This window comes from Alternaria ventricosa (genome assembly GCF_023758065.1).
Source record: "Alternaria ventricosa strain BMP 2768 chromosome Unknown scaffold_4, whole genome shotgun sequence".
Taxonomy (NCBI): Eukaryota; Fungi; Ascomycota; class Dothideomycetes; order Pleosporales; family Pleosporaceae; genus Alternaria; species Alternaria ventricosa.
This window is the reverse complement of record NW_026055684.1, coordinates 1,837,356-1,857,326: the sequence shown is the minus strand read 5'-3', so window position 1 is coordinate 1,857,326 and position 19,971 is coordinate 1,837,356. Positions and strand designations below refer to the sequence as shown.

The window sequence follows — 19,971 nt, the reverse complement described above, 5'->3', positions numbered from 1 at the left end:
AATCTTCGATACCTGTAGCTAGCGCTGGGTTCGCCTTGGTCTATCAAATCCCATTCTGTTGGCATTCAGGTAATAGAATCACGATGCTGGAGCCTCAGCCTTTGTTGCACCTTTCGCTTCCTCCTCGGTGGGCTTGTCTTTACTGTCTGTCATGCCAAATTCAGTGTCGTTCTCCCTTCTAAGCGGCACCTGCTTCAGCAAAGCAGCAGCAATGAAGCCCACTCCACCAAAGGCGATGGCAACCTGCCATGATCGCTGGAGCGCGGTGCTCTGTACAGATATTACTTGCGCACGCACCTGAGCGAACAGCGTGTCAAGGAAGTCGACCTCGGCTGCCGCGTATGCGCCGCCCGTCATAAATTGAGCAGCTACCATCTTGTCGCTGATGGCACCTGAGCGAGCCAGCTGCGCAGCGCGGTTGGTGTAGGTGGTACCGGCGATGGCCACGCCCCACAAAACGCCGAAGCTTCGCATGAAGCCCCACGTGGCCGTCGCTACTGCTGTATCCTTGTCGCTCAAAGAGGCTAGTAGCGCGGGGAGCATGGCCCCCATGCCGAAGCCCGCGCCAAAGGATTCAATCACCTGGAAGCCCACCCACGCGCCTGCACTCGACGACTCATCCAGAAGCGTGAATACGCCAAACCCGATGACGATTAAGGCGAAGGAAGTGGCGAGAATGGGCTTGTAGCGACCGAACTTGCTGAGTAGCAACCCGCCGCCGATAGCGCCTGGGAGAAGTGCGAGGATGGTGGGAAGAAGATAGATGCCGGCCTTGTATGCATCTACTGCGAGAACGCCTTGGAAGTATACTGGGAGGAAGTAAAGCGCCCACATAGTGACAATACCGTGGAGAAAGGCGAGGAGGAAGACGATGAGGCTCATGGAGTTACCGAAAAGATGGAGTGGCATGATGGGATTTGGCGTCAGGCGAGCATTGCCTTCGAGTACGATGAAGCCCCCCAATGTGGCCAAACCAAGCAAGAGCGGTACGAGGACTTGGTAAGATGACCATGGATATCTGCCTCCTGCCCAGCTAACGGCAAGTAGGACCGGGGCACAACCACTGACGAAAAGTGCGTTGCCCAGCCAGTCGAGACTCGAAGCCTTGGTGGCCCAAGTCTGAGATTTGTCGTATTTGACCTTCAGAAAGGCGAATAGCAGTACGACCGCAACGCCGCCGATGGGAAGAGCCATGTAGAAAGCCCAGCGCCAGGTGCTGTAACTCACGAGCAGTCCGCCAAAGAAAGGACCAAGAGCAGCACCGAGACCGACCATGCCAAACACGGCGCCCATGTAGGTTCCCCTCTCTCGAAGCGGTACCAAGTCGCAGATGATAATCTCGCAGAGGACGGCGACTCCTGCTGCTCCAATCCCCTGTACCACTCGACCGCCGATCATTTGGGATATGTTGGTCGCTCTGCGCATTCATTCTCTCATCAGCAAAGACTTCGAGCTTGAAACGAAGAAATTGGATCGCGAGTCGGATGTCAAGGGTGTGATAACTTACCCGCCACAAACACCACTCCCTATCATGAAAATGACCGCTGATATGATCATGGGCCACCGACGACCGAATACATTTGCGAGCTGTCCATACATGGGCATCAAAGAAGTCCTATATGAATCAGTTACTCGTTCATCGCTCAAGCACAAGACTTCAGTTCTAGAGATGCTTACATGGTCAAGAAGTATGCATTAGAAACCCAGATGAATTCTTCGCCCCCACCCAGATCTGCGACGAGAGATGGCATAACCGTCGAGGTAACTGTGGCCTCCAAAGCCGTGAGAAGGCTCACTAGTGAGAGGACGACCATGATGGCCCAGAATCTTGGACCTTTCTGGAACTTTGGTGGGTTTTTTTCCGTTGTCGCATCCTGGGCATCGACCGAAGCTTCATTTGACTCCGAGTTCGGAGCGGCTGAGTTTTGGTGTGTCATCTCACAAAACAGGAATGCCAGTTGGAAGGATCGTTCGACCTTTTTGGCGATAGGCTGACCGTGTGGTTGGTACCAGATTTGTAGTACGATGATGCGTAGGCAACGGGCTGTGTTGAAACCTTGGTACAGGAAGTTGATGGAACGTCCGGAAGTATTCGCACCTTGGGTTGCATGTGAGGAACTGTCTGTAACTACGTATTCAAGGCTGGAAGAAGCCTGGCCATCACCGCGGAGGGTTTTACTGGGTGGGCTATACTCAACCTCGCAGGGTTTTGCGATCCTCCGCGGCTAGATGTTGGAAGTGGAATTGTCTCAGCTCGGTCGACAGGCTTCCTGCAGGTGGCTTGAAAGCTACTGCTTTCAAGTGTGACAAAGCCCGCAGACACATGTTGGTAAGTACCTCGCTGCCTTCCACCGGTGTATATATTCCGTACCTTGTTTTGGTTAGCGTGCCGGCGTTTTTGCCGGCACGAAGTAACATCTCCAGCCACAGATGGTTACCGCAACACTTTCCGTAAGCATCGTAGCTAGGCACACCCGCATGTCTCATATACATATTAAATCCAACGAGCAAATGACGCAATAGATGACGACGGCTATTAGCGTGACGAAGAAAGGATAAAGCCTTACTCAAGCCGTCGCGGAGAAGTCCATGTGAGGCCCCCTGGCGTGAGTTCGCAATCAGATCCCCACCCACCTGGGCAGCCCACGGGTGGCTCCTACGGGTGGCCCAACGGCCCGCCGCCGTATCCCGCGTTTGGGGTCGCACTGTAACGCATGCTTTCAAGGTTGGGTCGCACTTTCGGGTCGTACTGCCACGCCTTCGCTTAATGAACGAATGGTTTGCCATGCGTCCTGCAAGTTCAAAAGTCTCGGCGACCTTGAATCCTTCACGGCAAGTCCCATTATGTCCCGCCATTTGGACGAGGAGCCAAACGGGTGTCCTTAGAGACATTGGCTTTATCTTCCATCCACTAACACATTGCATTTATGCCACAGCTGCACACCTCAGCTAGCATTCGGCTCCTCCTCGTTCAACGCTCGGGAGAGCAGGTTTCTTGATTGAGTGGTCGTTGGGTCTCCACCACCAACTCTCTGCCTGGCAGCAGCAGCACGCCGCTCTGGGACCTGAGATAAGAACCTATTCTGCGGGATAAGACAACAATAGAGTCAGTCCTATCATCTTCCTCGTGTTCTACAAGGTTCTCTGCTGTACATCATTAGCCTCACGTAAGCTGGTCATAGCAATATCGCAAGCTTGCCGAGGAGTCTCACTTGCTTCTGTAGCTGAAGACTAGCCTCAATCCATACATTGGGGAGTCACGGCATATAGTTCGCACTATCACCATCGTTCGTCCTTACCTTTCTAGGTGCTACCGACCTAGCATGTCCTCGCATGGTTTACTCGCGGACCTTTCTTTGTTCCCAACATGCCACGTCTAGATTCTTCCAGCTGCTTCTCGGGTTGCAAGTCGGGTTCTAATGTGGAGACCCCAAAGAAAGAGAAGTCCCAACAGCTGGCATGTGACAGATGTCGCGGTCAGAAGCTGCGATGCATACGGAGCTCGAATTCCAAGGCCCCTTGTGAGAGGTGCCAGAAAGCCGGGGCAACATGTATCATCGATACCGGGATACGGATGGGTAGACCGAGACGGGCAGACAAGGAACAGTCTCGAGAGAGCAGCGACAGTGCTCACAACCCATCCCAACCCACGCGATCATCACCTCTTCTCAACGATTCATCTCAAACGAGAACCGCTGTCGACTTTACCATGGACAGCGACGCTTGGCTAGTACATGATCTCGACGATACACCGATTGACCCAGCGCTACAAAGTGTCACAGTTCAGTACCTGGACCCCTTCGACTTTGCACTCGCTGGGGAAGCCACACTCGAAGACGATTCGATGAATCTTCCGACCGAACACTTCCTCCTTCCGATGATGGATCTTTCCACGGGCCAGTCCATTCCAACACTCACGGAAGACGAACGACCTACAATCGATTCTACCGAGCCACTCAACGGACGCGGTTGCTTTTCACTCATGCGCCAAGAGACAATGCAAGAGCTGTCAGACTTGAATATGCAGCTGTCCCGACAATTGGGGGCCGCAACCTCTACAGGGGCCGGGTCAACGAACATCCACTCGGGTTTGGGTGTGACAGCTTTGGCTACACCACCAGAGGAGAATCGTACTCTCTGCGATACTGTCATCTTTATGACGCAAAGCCTTCAAACCTACCACAGGCTGCTCGTCGACATCGTCGGATCCAATCACTCGGCTATCTACGACTCACACGACAATCCCAAGTCTAGCACTGTAACCAGTAGTTGGCTGAGCCCAATCGAAGGATTGGACGTTGATGAGTCAAAAAGCTACATGTCTGACACGACAGGCCGGTCGCCGCTGAAACGGCGTCGCACAGATAGCAGTGTTGACTTCGCTGTATTGCACCAGACGTCTCAGAGCAGTAGTGTTGACATGCCTACGAGCCTGCTGTTACTATCTTGCCACGCAAATCTTCTACATCACTGTCGAAATACCTTTTCCGCCATTCGAGCAGCGTTACTCGCCACACGCCGCCAAATCAATCTCTTTACGATCTCGTTTCTCAACATAGTTGACGTCTCCTTGCCTCCCGATCCAGATCTGCAGATCATTGTCCTTATTCAAGCTGTAATTAGAATGGTAGACAGAATTGGCCGTTTACTGGGCTACCCGAATGATCACGAGGCCGGTTCAGATGGCGATGGATGCGACAGCGAGACTCGCGGTAGTGTTATCCCCCGGCACCTCCTCGAGCTCATGTTGAAAAGTGAAGGATGCGGAAATGGCTCAGCAGATAGAGCAGGGACCAAGGCGCTGAAGGAGGAGATTCGCAGACTACATGAGCTTGTGTACAAGCCAGTGTAAAAGGCATCGATGTGTAACAGCACCGAGCGGCATTGCGAGCAAATAGATCCTCATACATATCGTTACTAGGACGCTAGACAAGGTATCATCACCTTCTGTAAACTTTACAAATTGTATCCTCCGGCACTCAGTCTGGGCAAGATACCCCCACATACTGTAAGACGCCTTCAGGTGTTACGAATCATTACTGAACACACACCACGCCCGTGAATATGACGCTACCCAGCATCAAGGGGGGAATCCGAGCCGAATGGGCTTCGGTGGACTTTCTGGGACGTGGTAGCCGAGTGGCGTGATATGCACGCGCTGTCAGACGGTCAGACGTGCCCAGGTTTTCGGGACTTTCCAGTTTTCCCACAACACACGTCCCACACACCTTCGGGAGCAGAAAAACTGATGCAATTGCAGGGATAAATTGCGAGCAACAAGGTGACCTTCCAGCTATCATCTCCAAAGCGTCGCAAATGTCAAGGATTTCTTGATTTGGAAGCACGGAAGTCAGCTCCTTGAACTCTGCCAACATTAAATTCTTACCCACCTACCCATCTGCCAGCCATGTCACTCGCGGAGATTGCTCTCCGGCTTCTCCGCCTCAGTCCGGCGCTCGTATCCTCCATGACCCTCATGTTCGCCCTCGACGAGCACCTGATGTTCGGAACTTGGGTGCAGGACCCCATTCGCCCGTTAGCAAACTCTAGTCTTCCCGCCTGGTGGACTAGGGGCGGCCTTCGATGGCAGTGGGTGCTGATCGTCTTCTACCCCGTCGGCTACCTTCTCGGCATTCTCAATCTGCTTATACCGGGGCATCAGTTCGGCTCGACGACGTGGTATACATGGGGACTATTCTTCAGTCTAGCTCATATGCTGTTTGCGCCAACGGCTCTGCGCCGCATAACAGCTATCGAGAAAAACATTCCCAATGGTAATGTCGTTATCTCCATGGAGTCCTGGCTTCGGATGAATTGGATCAGAGCTTGGACTACAGATCTGCCGGCTTGGTTGTGCTTTATTACTGCGGCGCTTAAGGCGTTGTGATGGATGATGGCGAGCAGGTTGACGAGGACAATGTGGGTGACGGGGTCAAAGGGGGCGGGAATGAGAGGGCGGAGTACGGGTGGGGGCAGTAGATTGCAATTTCCAAGCTCGCAGTATATCGCCAAGGCGGGTGTAAAATGATGATCGTGAACCACTCTCAATGCTCAACAAGGTCCTTTTAGGCGTGCGATGTGCTCGCGATACGAGCTGTATAGCGGATGACTGCACACGTTCACGGGTGTTTAAGGGATGAAGCTTTGATCGTTTACGCCCCGACCTCGGGACCCACCTACTAGCGTCACGCTAGCGGACCGTCTGCCGGAGGCTCTTTGATTCGAAGAAACTTTCCTACTAGAAGATGAAAGACTCGTAACTTTTGGATAGAGGCGGTATACATGATTGGTATACATACAGCTGATCTAAGCCAAGAGCTCATGATTTATTGATAGGATACCTGACAAAGTGAAATATTGCACGCGCACAGCTACATTGATGACGCCAGGTCACCGAAGTGCATGCTACATTGTCCAGCACAATATCCATGGCCCTCATAACACCCCTCTCTACTACTCCAGATACAGCGCAGCGCAGCACATTAACAAAAGAGCAGTGTGCGGAATGAAGCTTTCCTTCAACTGCAAGTCAGAGTAAAGCCCTGTTATAGACAAGACGACGCCCATTGGCAGCCCGATACCACGGAGGCTCGGTACCCAGAGCACGACCGAGAGGAAGGCACTGACGCCGAGCATGAAAGCTTTCAGCTGCTGATCCGAAGGGTTCAGCCACCATGAAAACAGCACTCTATTGTGGTCAGGTAGTCTCTCTTCGAGGTTTTTAGAGAAACCGGGCGTGAGCTTCGTGGTCAGGCGCGCTTGCATGGCGATAGCGAGAAAGAAGACTAGCGACTTGCAGATCCAGTCACTTATGACTGGTCCTGACGGCATGTTTTCTGTAGGAAAGTGAAGAAGGCCTTGAAGATAAGGTCAGCATGTTGCACACGTTGCCTGATTGATGAATGAACTTACTATGCCTGATGCTAGTGTCCTTGCCTGGATGATCCGCTGGACCGACGACTCGATTCTGCCTCGCTGGACTTGGTCACAACTGCGTGCTCGCTTGGATAGGTAGAGATGAACAGAGAGTATGTTTGAGGGTCGTGTCTGACGGTCGAATGGGCAAGAATGTGGAAGAAAAACCTATCCGCCTATATATTGTGTCATCATTTCGGTACTTACGATTTTCCTTCACTACAAGTGGGTGCAGCCTCAGCGCTACTACAGGATAGTACCGATACCGTGGCCCAGCAGACTATTCGGTATTTTTGCTACCCATATCGAAAGAGAAAAGTACCGACGTTGCATGCTCGGTACTAACGCGACCAGGCTACAGTTTCTTCACAACATCTTTATCCGCTCCGGATTCTTCTTTCGCACACGGAGCCCACGTAGAGGCCCGAATCGGACTGGCTGTTCTTACGAGTCTGACACCGATCCCGAAATACATCAGCCTGAGAGACAACGACTCCAATCCTCGCGAATGCTGATGTTGGGACGGGAAGCCGAAGTCAAGAACGCCACAGGACAGTTGGGGCCGCCCTGAGTGAGCATTTGTATGCAAGTTAGTGGGTGGTAGTGTAGTTCGATAGTACGAATGAAAGACATTAGTTGACCAAAAGACATTGACTCACCACATCCTTCCGCGCGACTTTGATCATTGACGAGTTTCAACACCGTGTCCCAAGTTATACGACCATCTTGCATCACAATGACTGCCCACCGCGACGCTTCACATGGAAATGCAGAGCCAATCGCCGTTATTGGAAGCGGCATGCGCTTCCCTGGCTCATCGAACAATTCATCCAAACTCTGGGAGCTTCTGCTCAATCCGCGCGATCTTCTCAAGCGCATCCCGGAGGATCGTTTCAACATCGACAACTTCTACCATCCGGACCCGAACCACCACGCAACGACGGATGTCCGGGAGTCGTACTTTCTCGATGAGGACCATCGTCACTTCGACGCGGGGTTCTTCAATATCAAGCCCGTTGAAGTAGCCGCCATTGATCCACAGCAGCGCCTGCTGATGGAAGTGGTCTACGAATCGCTGGAGGCGGCGGGAATACCGCTGGAATCCATGATCGGCTCTCGTACCGGGGTCTACGTTGGACTCATGTGTGCTGACTACCACGACCATTTGCACAAAGATGTCGACACTTTGCCGACCTATGCTCCGACAGGTACGGCTAGAAGTATCATGTCGAACCGCATTTCGTACTTCTTCGACTGGCATGGCCCCTGTATGACCATCGACACCGCGTGCTCCTCCAGCCTGGTCGCGGTGCACCAAGCAGTCCAGTTGCTGCGAAGCGGCGACTCGGACGTTGCGGTCGCAGCGGGAGTTAACATGATCCTTGGGTCGGGGCAGTATATTGCCGAGAGCTCGCTACACATGTTGTCGGCCGATAGTCGGTCCCGCATGTGGGATGCTGATGCTAGCGGGTATGCGCGTGGTGAGGGTGTAGCTTCTGTGATCTTGAAGCGCCTCAGCACTGCGATCGCCGACGGCGACAAGATCGAGTGCATCATTCGAGAGAGTGGAGTCAACCAGGATGGTCGAACGAAAGGTATCACCATGCCAAGTGCCTCTGCACAGATGGATCTCATCGAGCAGACTTACAAGAAGGCTGGACTGGATCCAAAAGACCCCAATCAGCGCTGCCAATACTTTGAGGCGCACGGAACTGGAACTGCGGCTGGCGATCCAAAGGAAGCTGAGGCTATCAGCAAAGCCTTCTTCCACCCCGGCGATAGCACGTCCCACAAGGGCGATCCACTCTACGTTGGCTCCATCAAGACCGTCATTGGACATACCGAGGGTACTGCGGGATTGGCTGGTCTCCTCAAAGCCTCTCTCGCAGTACAGCACGGCGTCATACCACCCAATCTGCTTTTCAACAAACTTCATCCTGCCGTGGAGCCGTTCTACACTAATCTCGAGATTGCGACAAGCTCCAAACCATGGCCAAATCTCGCGGATGGTATTCGCCGTGCCAGTGTCAACAGCTTCGGCTTCGGGGGTACCAACGCGCATGTCATCATCGAGAACTTTCTGCCTTCCACTGACACCCCTACACCGGACAGTACGACTCTTTCCACTCCGCTGTTCTCACCCTTCAGCTTCTCAGCTGCATCTAGCAGTGCATTACGAGGAGTCTTGTCTTACTACTCGAAATACCTTCAATCTCATCCTACTGTCGATCTTGGTGATCTTTCCTACACCTTGTATGCTCGAAGATCCCATCATGCAATCCGAGCCAGCATATCGGCAAAGTCGGCGGAGGACCTCCGGGCCAAGATTGACGACTTACTGGCGGCATCGTCGGAGGGAAGTACTGGCTCCAGTTTTGGCATCCGTGCGAGAGAACTCTCGCGACCAGTACAGATCCTGGGCGTGTTCACTGGCCAGGGTGCACAGTGGCCAACTATGGGCAAAGGCTTGATGAAGAGCCCGTATGTCAGGACAATAGTCGAAGATCTGGATCGTGAACTGCAGCGTCTTCCCGAGCCACACAGACCAGGTTGGACACTTGTGGACCAGCTCACATGCAATGCCTCGGAATCTCGCGTCGCAGAAGCTGCATATGCACAGCCACTCACAACCACGATCGAGATTATCCTGTACGATCTTCTCCGCAGCGCAGGCGTTAGCTTCCATGCGATCATCGGCCACTCCTCGGGCGAGATTGCCGCAGCCTACGCCAAAGGGTTCATCACCCGAGCAGAGGCGGTCAAGATCGCGTACTACCGGGGTTACTATTCGACCATGTGTCCATCCGACAAGCCTGGAGCCATGATGGCCGCTGGCGCATCTGCAGAGGACGCGAACGAGCTTTGCGACCTGCCTATGTTCAAGGGTCGTTTGTGCGTCGCTGCCTACAACTCGCCTACAGCTGTCACCCTTTCTGGCGATAGCGATGCCATTGAGCAGGCGAGAGAGATTCTCCAAGACGAAGGGAAGTTTGCAAGAGTCCTGAAGGTCGACAAAGCATATCACTCGTCACACATGGAGAAGGTGGCAGCTGGTTTCCTCGAGGGCCTAAAGGGCTGCAACATCCGACCTCAACATGACACGCCGGGAGGTCCTTCGTGGTTCTCCAGCACGTATGAGAATACGGAGATGCGCGGTGATATGCAGGGCGATTGCGATCTTTCTGGCTCATACTGGGTAAATAACCTGCTCCGGCCTGTTCTCTTCTCCCAGGCTGTACAGTCTGTTGCCACTGCCAAAGAAGGCCAATTGGACTTCGCTATCGAAGTTGGTCCACATGCAGCGTTGAAGGGACCAGTATTAGAGACGCTTCGTGCCCACAGTGATGCGGAAGCATTGCCGTATGTGGGCTTGCTGCACCGTGGGAAAGATGACATCGATACGTTCAGCAACGCTCTTGGCGACTTGTGGTCTCGTTTCTCTCCCTCTCCAGTCGACTTCCACACGATGGACCTATCGACATCCGGTGCGCTCAGCCGAGATCTCTTGAAAGACCTTCCCACATACCATTGGGAGCACGACAGACTCTACTGGCACGAGTCTCGGATGTCTAGAGCTGTAGCCAGCGCCAAGAACCCTCACAATCCGTTACTCGGCGCGAGAACGACAGATGTGACCGAGCACGAGATTCGCTGGAGGAATCTGCTTAAGCTCAGTGAGATGCCTTGGGTCCGGGGCCATCAGCTTCAGGGTCAGGTCATCTATCCAGCAACAGCTTACATCGCCACCGCTGTGGAGGCAGCTAGATCGCTGTCTCCAGATGAAGCCATTGCTGTGATAGAGATACAGGACTTCAGCCTCGGTAAACCGCTAGTCTTTGGGGATAGCGATGCTGGCATCGAGACACTCTTCACGCTGCACAACATCGCCAAGGAAGAAGGTAACAAGAGTTACGTCGCTTCCTTCTCGTATCATGCGTCGACCAATGCAGAAGTAGAACTTCTTTCCACACATGCGACGGGTAGTATCCGGGTGACGACAGGAGATTCGCACCCCCGATGGCTGCCGTCTCGAAAAGGTGACCCTCCCAATCTCACCATCGTCTCAGAAGACCGGTTCTACTCATCTCTGGAGCCCATTGGCTACAGCTATAGCGGCGACTTCCGGACGCTCTCTTCGATCAAGAGAAGGCTCGACTACTCTTCTTCGACCATCTCAGTGCCTGCGCAGAATGATGAGCCAGTGAAGATGCTCCTACACCCGGCTATGCTGGACACGGCGCTGCAGGGCATCTTCTTGGCGTATTGCTTCCCGGGTGATGGCAGTCTTCAACAGCTGCATGTTCCTACTGGGATCAAAAGCTTCCGCGTCAATGTCGGTTTGTGCAAGCAGCATCTCGGGGCAGAAAGCAAGAGCGTAAACTCGTGCGCGCACCTGACTGAGAACCCGATGACTTCCAAGCAACTCCGCGGCGATGTCGACATCTATACCCACGAGGGCGCCGGCCTGGTCCAGATGGAGGGTATTCAAGTCGTCGCTTTTGCCGAGCCCACCGCGGATATGGATAAGAAGTTCTTCACCGAGCACATCTGGGCGCCGCTCAACCCAGATTGCGAATTGGCCATGGGCGGTTTCAGGTCCACGGCTGAGGACTACGAGTTCGCTGAGGTCATGGAAAGGGTCGTTCTCGATTACATGAGGAACATCACTAGCACCTTCCCCAAGGACGTCAGACAAACCATGAACCTCGAGTGGCATTTTGAGTGCATGTTCGAGTTCTACCACCACGTCATTTCTACCACCGGTACGAGACCATACTCTCAGAGCAGATGGCTGGATGACACCGCAGACGACATTGCGGCCTTGAAAGTCAAGTAAGTGCCACTCTATCTTCATCTCATGACAAAGCGCACCTTCTGTTTGGGCTTTCTTTCTTGCCCCTGCCCCCTTAGTTCTTCGATCAGGAATGCTGACTTGACTCTCGCGCAGATGGGCACATAGAACAGAACTTCAGCTCGCTCGCGCTGTGGGTGACAACCTTCCGGCTGTTCTCAGAGGCGAGACGACGATTCTCGAGCACATGACCAAGGACGGTCTGCTGGATCGCTTCTACGAGGTCGGTATGGGCCTACGAGAGTGGTCTCTCTTCCTCGGCCAGACTGTGAAGCAGATTGTACATCGATACGGCCGCATGAAGGTACTGGAGATCGGTGCTGGTACAGGTGGAGCTACCAAGGTGATCATGAAAGAGATTGGCCGCTCGTTCGCCTCCTACACCTATACCGACATCTCTTCGGGTTTCTTCGAGACTGCACAGCAGGTATTCTCTGCCGGGAGCGACAAGATGATATTCAAGACTCTGGACTGCGAGAAAGACGTCGTGGCACAAGGGTACGAGGAACATTCGTACGACATGGTCGTGGCCTCGCTAGTCCTCCACGCGACGACAGATCTACGCCGCACCTTGAGGAATTCGCGCCAGCTCATGAAGCCTGGAGGCTACCTAGTCATGCAGGAGATCACCAACAATGACGTGAGCCGTACCGGTTTCATGATGTCTGCCACCACAGGTTGGTGGCTAGGTCAGAACGACGGGAGAATGCTGTCGCCTGGTGTATCGACGCTCGAATGGCACCAGTTGCTCCTTGAATGCGGCTTCTCGGGCATTGACACGGCCACCCCCGAGATCGATGTGTTCCCTTCAACGCTGACCGTCTGGGTTACACAAGCTGTCGATGAGCGCGTCTCGCTGCTCCGCGAGCCACTTTCCTCCTTCAGCACCTACAAGCCGGTTGGCGAAGAGGGATGGGACCTGGTGATCATCGGTGGTCAGACGTTGGGAACCAGCCAGCTCATTAGCCAGATCATTCGGCTTATCCAGCCGTTTGGGGTGAAGCATGCCGTCTATCGGACACTTGGTGATATGACAGGCTCCGCCAAGACGACACCTAACAGCGCGATTCTTTGCCTAGCGGAATTGGATGAGCCTATCTTCCGCTCCCTGTCAGAACAGACGCTCAAGGGAATACAGCGACTATTCGAGACCCAAGGAACCGTCCTCTGGGTAACACAGGGTTGCAGGTCGGATGAGCCGTATATGAACATGTCGATCGGTCTCATACGAACTGTGCTGCTCGAAATCCCCGACCTAGTTGCGCAAGTACTCGATCTGGAGAACGGCACCAAGCCCGATCCTCGACAACTTCTGGAGACACTCATTCGCCTCCGCTATGGCACCACATGGGAAAAGAACGGTAGCATCGACAAGATGCTGTGGACACAAGAGCATGAGCTCGCTCTTGAGAACGGACAGCTCATGGTTGCGCGCGTCCATCACGAAAACGTTATCAACGATCGATACAACGCGTCGAAGCGAACCATTTACCATGCCATCGACCCGCAGACCACGCCGGTCAATCTCTCGCTCGATTCTACCAAGCCGGCTCTGGTTCATAATAGTTCTCTCCAGACCAGGATGTCCATGTCGAATCGGCAGGGTGTTGTCGAAGATGCTTCGGATGTGGTGATCAAGGTTGCCTACTCGCTCTTGGCGCCTGTGCTTACGGCTCCTCTTCAGCCGACCTATCTGGTCTTGGGTACGAACATGGCCACGGCCAAATCTGTCGTCTCCATTACGCCGACCAATGGCTCGCATGCCCTAGTCCATCCAGAAGACGTGGTAGAGGTTGAAGTGCCCGCGGGTAGCGAATCTCAATTCCTCTCCCAGCTGGATAATCTGCTGCGCGTCGAGAACCTGCTTTCCGTGTGTCGGAGGGACTCTACCCTGCTTTTCCATGAGCCATCTCCAGAGATTGCATCCAGCGTCATTGAGGCTGCATCTCTCGTCAACGTGACCGTCTTCTTCACCACTTCCGCCACACCAATCGCTGACGGCGCGTGGATCAGCATTGATTCCTATGCTCAAAAGCGCGAGGTCCGGTCTTTGCTGCCCTTTGCTGTCGCAATGTTTGTGGACGGCTCCAAGGATGCCCAACAGAGGCAGATGGGCGAGATGATTGCCTCCGCTCTACCCGACTCCTGCCTTCGGACGACGCTCGCAGGGATACAAGCACTGCAGCATGCTCGTGGTTTTGCCATACAGGATCTCCGCCCAAGACTCCACAGGGTTGTGCAGTGGGCTATGAGGGACACGCTCCTGTCGAAGCCTTTGAGCTCCAACTTGGCGCCTATAACATTGGAACAGCTGGTTGGTGGGTCCGAAATCGAGGCTGCCACTCCAGCCGTCTTGGACTGGAACAGCGCCTCCCCAGTTCCAGTGCAGATTTCCACGGTCGACGGCCTTGTCCACTTCAAGAGCGACAAGACATATGTCATGTTTGGACTGACGAGCGACTTGGCGCAGTCTACCTGCACTTGGATGGCATCGCACGGAGCGCGGAACATAGTGCTTACGAGTCGCTCACCGAAGATGGATGCCAGATGGCTGGAGAGCATGAAGCAAGACGGAGTGAGAGTTGAAGTCTTTGCGAACGACATTACTGACAAGGCTGCGCTCTCTTCGCTTGTGGACCACATCCGTCAGAACTTCCCGCCCATCGCAGGTATCGCTCATGGCGCCATGGTTCTCGACGATGTCTCATTCTCAGAGATGCCGCTCGAGAAGATGACGAAGGTGCTACGGCCCAAGCTTTGCGGGGCCATCTTTTTGGACGAGCTCTTCCGTGGAGGCGCGGATGCGCTGGATTTCTTTGTCTTTTTCTCCTCGGCTGTCACCATTGCCGGCAATCGCGGGCAAGCAGCCTACAGCGCCGCCAACTCCTTCATGACGGCGCTCGCGAACAAGCGTCGCAGTCAAGGCCTAGCGGCGTCTATCTTCCACATCGGCGCTGTCATGGGTGTGGGATACATCAACCGCAATCATGGGTTCTTAGGTAGCGTGCACGAGGCTTCTTTCAAGGTCGGCTTCTTGCTGCTATCCGAGAGGGAATTCCACCTCTGCTTTGGCGAGGCCGTCTTAGCATCCCATCCGCTCTCCGGGCGGAATCCCGAGGTCATGACAGCTTTAAGAACGTCTGGACTCGACGATGTGATGATCCGTTGGCCCAAGTTCCCTCGTTTCCAGCACTGCCTTCAAAACGACCAGGTGGGTGACAGCAAGAGCACCAAACGGGCGGCTGACGCGTCGATCAAGAGCCGACTGGTCGAAGCAGCTACGGAGGAAGAGGTTCGCGATATCGTGCAAGGTAAGCGTGCACATCCTGGCTATGCACTGCAGCATAAGACTGACAGTCTCTAGATGGCTTCATCCGTAAGCTACGTGTCATTCTCCAGATTCCAGACGACAAAGAGGCGTCCCAGATTCTTGCATCAAGGATTGATGATCTCGGCGTCGACTCTTTGGTCGCCGTGGAGATTCGTTCCTGGTTCTTGAAGGAGCTCCAGACTGAAGTGCCTGTGTTCATGATCTTATCTGGCGGTCTGGTTCAAGAGCTGCTCGATCACGCAGTGGCCAACACGCCAGCCCGCCAAACTCCAGACCAGGGCGACTCCTCCTCTGGTCCCGAAGTGATGCTTCAGGATGCAACGCCATTGCCGGCCCCAGATGCCACTGATCCATCTCCTTCAAGAACCCCACAGACAAGCACAGACTCGTCCAGTCCAAGCAATCTGAGCGATGACGACTTGGATAAGCAGGAGGCATCGTCCGCTACCTCTGGCTCGGTCGCAGACTCCAATGAGGTGACCAAGCCAAGCTTTGACAAGATACACCCCATCTCACCTGGCCAGTCCCGGTTCTGGTTCCAAAAACACCTGATGGAAGATCAGACGACGGCGAACAGCACTATATGCGTGGCGGTCAACGGCACCATAAAATTAGGGAACCTGGAAAGCGCCGTTCAGAAGGTGGCAGCACGGCACGAGTCTTTCCGGACTTCTTTCTTCGTGGATGAGAATCAGAGACCTGTGCAGGGCATTTCCGAAACTTCGCGTTTGCGCCTCGAAACTATGCTTCTCGCTGATGAAGCGGGCGTGGCACAAGAATTGAAGCGACTCAAGAACCACGTCTATGATATCGAGCACGGCGACTGCATGCGCATTGTGCATCTCAGCTTGACAACAACGAAGAGCTATCTTCTCCTTGGATCCCACCACATCATTATGGATGGCATCAGTCTGGAGGTCCTCCTCGATGACCTACAGAAAGCCTACAACGGCCAAGACCTGAACGTTGAGCCAGCGTATCAGTATTCGTCCTACTCGGAGAAACTGCGTGAGGACTTGGCATCGGAGGTAATGCAAAGTGAGATAGAGTACTGGCGGTCCGAGTTCGCAGCACCGCCGTCGCCGCTCCCTCTTCTTCCATTCTCGGCAGCCAAGAATCGCGTCCCACTGGCCGCATACGCGCACAACTCAGTGAGTCGCGTCATCGACTCGCAGCTCTCATCACAGATCCAAGACGCATGTCGCGAGCGGAAGGCAAATCTATTCCACTTCCATCTGGGCGCATTTGAGGTCCTTCTATTCAAGCTGTTCGGCGACAGCGATGTTTGCATTGGTATGGCGGACGCCAACCGCTGGGACGACCGAGTTGCGAAGAGCATCGGCATGTATCTGAACTTGCTGCCGCTCAGGTTCCATTTGGAGAATCAGCACTCATTCGAGGAGGTGCTGAAAGAGACGCGCAAGAAGGCTTATCGAGCAATGTCCCACTCGAGGCTGCCATTCGATGTTTTGCTCGACAACGTAAGCTGCGAGAGGTCGACAGCAATCAGTCCTCTCTTCCAAGCATTCATCAACTATCGCCAGGGTGTGAGTGAGAAGCGACGCTTCGATAGTGCAGAGGCTGAAGTCAAGTCAATTGATCTTCCGGGGTCCGGTTACGACGTGTCTCTGGACATCATCGAGAATCCAGGGGGCGAAACTCGCGTCACTCTGTTGGTGCAGCGCGGTCTGTACTCTGAAAGCGATGCATCCCAGCTTCTGGACATGTACTTCGCCTTGTTGAATGACCTTTCTCGGTCCTGCGGCATGACCTTGCAGGACGTGTCCTTATTCTCAAGTCAGGATGTCAGCACTGCGATCGAGCTTGGAAAAGGTAAGTCGGCTGTCTACACATTTAACATAGACCCCGGAGCGCTAAAAACATCTTGCAGGTCCCGTAATGACTTCCAAGTGGCCGGAGACCCTGGCGCATCGTATCGACGAGATGATTGCGAAGCACCCGGACGAAACCTCAGTAAAAAGCTGCAACGGCATGTCCTGGACATACCAACAGCTTGAGCAACATGTTGGAAGGATATCATCCGCACTTCTCAAGGCAGGCACGAATCCAGGATCGATTGTGGCAGTCTTCCAGGAGCCGTCGCCCCACTTTGTGTTTTCCTTGCTTGCCATTCTCCGAGTTGGCGCCGTCTACGTTCCCTTGGACTGCAATATCCCGCCAGCGAGGCTCCACGTCATGATGGAAGAGTCCAAGTGCTCTACGCTGCTTGTCAACACTACAACGGCTACCCAGATTGAGACCCTGGAACTCGCGCCCTCCGTCGCTGTTCTGGATATCCTCCTTCTCCAGGATGGGACGTCAAGCCTTCCTCCGGTCTCCGCCCGAGCGAGCGAGCCGGCAGCTATACTGTTCACCAGTGGAACCTCGGGAGTTCCCAAAGGCGTGATGTTGTCACACGGTAGCTTGCGCAACCACGTAGAGGCCTTGGTGCACACGCATGGGTTTGGACGTGAGACGGTCTTGCAGCAGAGTTCCGTGGGTTTCGACATGTCTCTGAACCAGATCTTCATGGCGCTCGCCAATGGAGGTACTCTCGTCATCGTTCCAGAAGTCCTCCGCAAAGACCCTGTAGCCGTGACCAACATTGTGCGGGAAGAGAAGATCACATACACCAGCGCAACCCCGTCGGAATATCTCGCCTGGCTCAGGCACGGCGCGACTAGCCTTTTTCGAAGCACACACTGGGCATATGCCACGGCGGGTGGTGAGAAGTTCTCGCCTGAGCTCCTGCAAAGCTTCCGTAAGCTCGGTGCCCACTTCGAACACGACTTCCACTACTTCAACGCTTACGGCCCGACCGAATGCGCCATGTCGTCAAGCGAGCTGGATCTGAGCTTGCTGAACCACAATGATGGCCTTGTTCCAGCCGGTAGGACCCTTCCAAACTACGGTGTCTACATCGTGGATCAAGATTTGAGCGTCTTGCCAATCGGTTGGTCCGGAGAGGTCTGCATCGCGGGCGCAGGCGTAGCCATGGGTTACATCAACAGTAGCGATGAGTCGCAAAGCAAGTTCCTGCACGACCCTATGCCGACTTCGGTGGCTACACAGAACGGGTGGACTAGAATGTACCGAACTGGAGATAAGGGCGTCCTCAGATCAGATGGTTCCTTGGAAATCATCGGTCGCATCGATGGAGACACGCAGATCAAACTCAGAGGCCTGCGTATCGAATTGCAAGATATCGAACAGTCCATACTGGACGCGGCCAACGGACGTGTAAAGATGGTGGCAGTAACGCCTCGGGGTGACCCTGCACTGTTGATTGCACATGCGGTGCTGTCGCCTTCGGACAACTCGGTGGAGAGCGAGATCCAATTCCTCGGCAACCTCGCCGCCTCGCTGGACCTGCCGCAGTATATGCGGCCCGCGGCCATTATCGCTGTTTCCTCGATGCCACTAAATGCAGCCGGAAAAGTGGACAGAAGAGCCCTCCGGGGACTCGCTATTTCAAGCACTGTGCGGGGATCGGAATCGACAGAGGAGCTGACAGAGATGGAATCCAAGCTGGTCCAGGTCTGGCTAGACACACTGCCGGAGCACATGCAGGAGGTGCATCGTATCGACGCCAGTTCTGACTTTTTCCACGTTGGTGGCAACTCCATGCTGCTCATCGAGCTGCGGCAGCTCATCAACAAGACTTTCAAAGCCAGCCTGCCCCTATTGAAGCTGTTTGAGAACAGCACACTGGGCGCCATGGCAACCATGATGCAGGATGTATCTTCAGATGCTGACAAGCCGATCGACTGGGAGGCTGAAACCGCGATCCCGAGCGACCTTCTGGAAGGAAGCACACACCAAGCTCCGGGAGTAGCAGTGCAGGTCCACACGTCTCCCAAGACTGTGGTAATCAGCGGCGCGACAGGTCTCCTGGGCAGCTCTCTGCTCCGACTGCTAGTTCAGGCCCCCGATGTTGGCAAGATACATTGCATTGCGATTCGCGACGTCAGCAAGTTGGCCGAATTTGCAAGCTGCGCAAAGGTCGTACTGCATAAGGGTGATCTTTCTCTTCCGCGTTGCGGACTAACAGAAGCGGAGGCCAAGTCGATCTCAGCCTCAGCAGACGCCATCATCCACAACGGTGCAGACGTGTCGTTCCTCAAGACATACCAGTCTCTCAGAAGTGCCAATGTTTCCTCTACAGAGGAACTCGTGCGGCTCGCATCTACTCGTCGTGTTCCGCTCCATTTCGTCTCGACTGCTACGGCAGGCAAGTTCAACAAGTCCGAGACGCTAGCTCCAGAGTCGCTCGCCCGCTTCCCACCTCATCCAGACGGTGGCGCAGGGCTAGCTAACGGTTATGCGGCTTCTAAGTGGGTCAGCGAGGTTTTCCTGGAAAAGGCCAGCCAGCAGATCGGCCTACCGGTGTTCATCCACCGGCCCTCAGCCATCATGGGCGATGATGCAGCTGAGGACATCATGTCTAACCTCCTCGAGTATGGGTCCCTGATCAAGGCGCTGCCAGACTTGAGCCGCTGGACAGGCTATGTAGATCTTGTATCTCTCGAGAACGTCACTGAGGGCATCGCTCGTTCGGTCTTGCAGGCGACTACAGGTGCTGACGGCAACTCGCGAGTCGAGTATCTGCACCACGCAGGCGACCAGATTATCCCCGTGCAGAGTATTCGGGAGCTGTTGAGCGGCGAGGCGGGTAGTGGGCTGGAATCGTTGCCCATAGGCGAGTGGGTGGATGGTGCGGTTCGGAGTGGTATGAATCCTCTGGTGGGCGAGTTCCTGCGCGACGCCGATGCGCATGGTGGGCTGCAGGTCGGACAAAAGCTGTTGTTGAGCAAAGAGAACTAGATACTGCTTGTAGTGATGGTCATGGAGGGTGCTTTCCTTTGCTACTCAC

At 54.3% G+C, this 19,971-nt stretch overlaps 3 protein-coding genes across 3 annotated transcripts; 2 read left to right on the top strand and 1 right to left on the bottom strand.

The window, feature by feature from the left end:
* Positions 1-78: 78 nt before the first annotated feature.
* Positions 79-1,398, bottom strand: J4E93_003285 (uncharacterized protein; the record flags this gene model as incomplete). The annotated part of the gene is made up of 1 exon (XM_049341225.1): positions 79-1,398. The coding sequence occupies one exon, from the start codon at positions 1,396-1,398 to the stop codon at positions 79-81; it is 1,320 nt and encodes a 439-aa protein (XP_049202107.1).
* Positions 1,399-3,709: 2,311 nt separating this feature from the next.
* Positions 3,710-4,852, top strand: J4E93_003284 (uncharacterized protein; the record flags this gene model as incomplete). Its single annotated transcript, XM_049341224.1, has 2 exons — positions 3,710-4,384; positions 4,673-4,852. 2 exons carry the CDS (start codon positions 3,710-3,712, stop codon positions 4,850-4,852), a joined length of 855 nt encoding a protein of 284 aa, XP_049202106.1.
* Positions 4,853-7,651: 2,799 nt separating this feature from the next.
* On the top strand, positions 7,652-19,922 carry J4E93_003283 (putative Hybrid PKS-NRPS biosynthetic cluster; the record flags this gene model as incomplete). The annotated part of the gene is made up of 4 exons (XM_049341223.1): positions 7,652-11,748; positions 11,864-15,078; positions 15,132-16,931; positions 16,990-19,922. The coding sequence occupies 4 exons, from the start codon at positions 7,652-7,654 to the stop codon at positions 19,920-19,922; spliced, it is 12,045 nt and encodes a 4,014-aa protein (XP_049202105.1).
* Between the last annotated feature and the right edge of the window lie 49 nt (positions 19,923-19,971).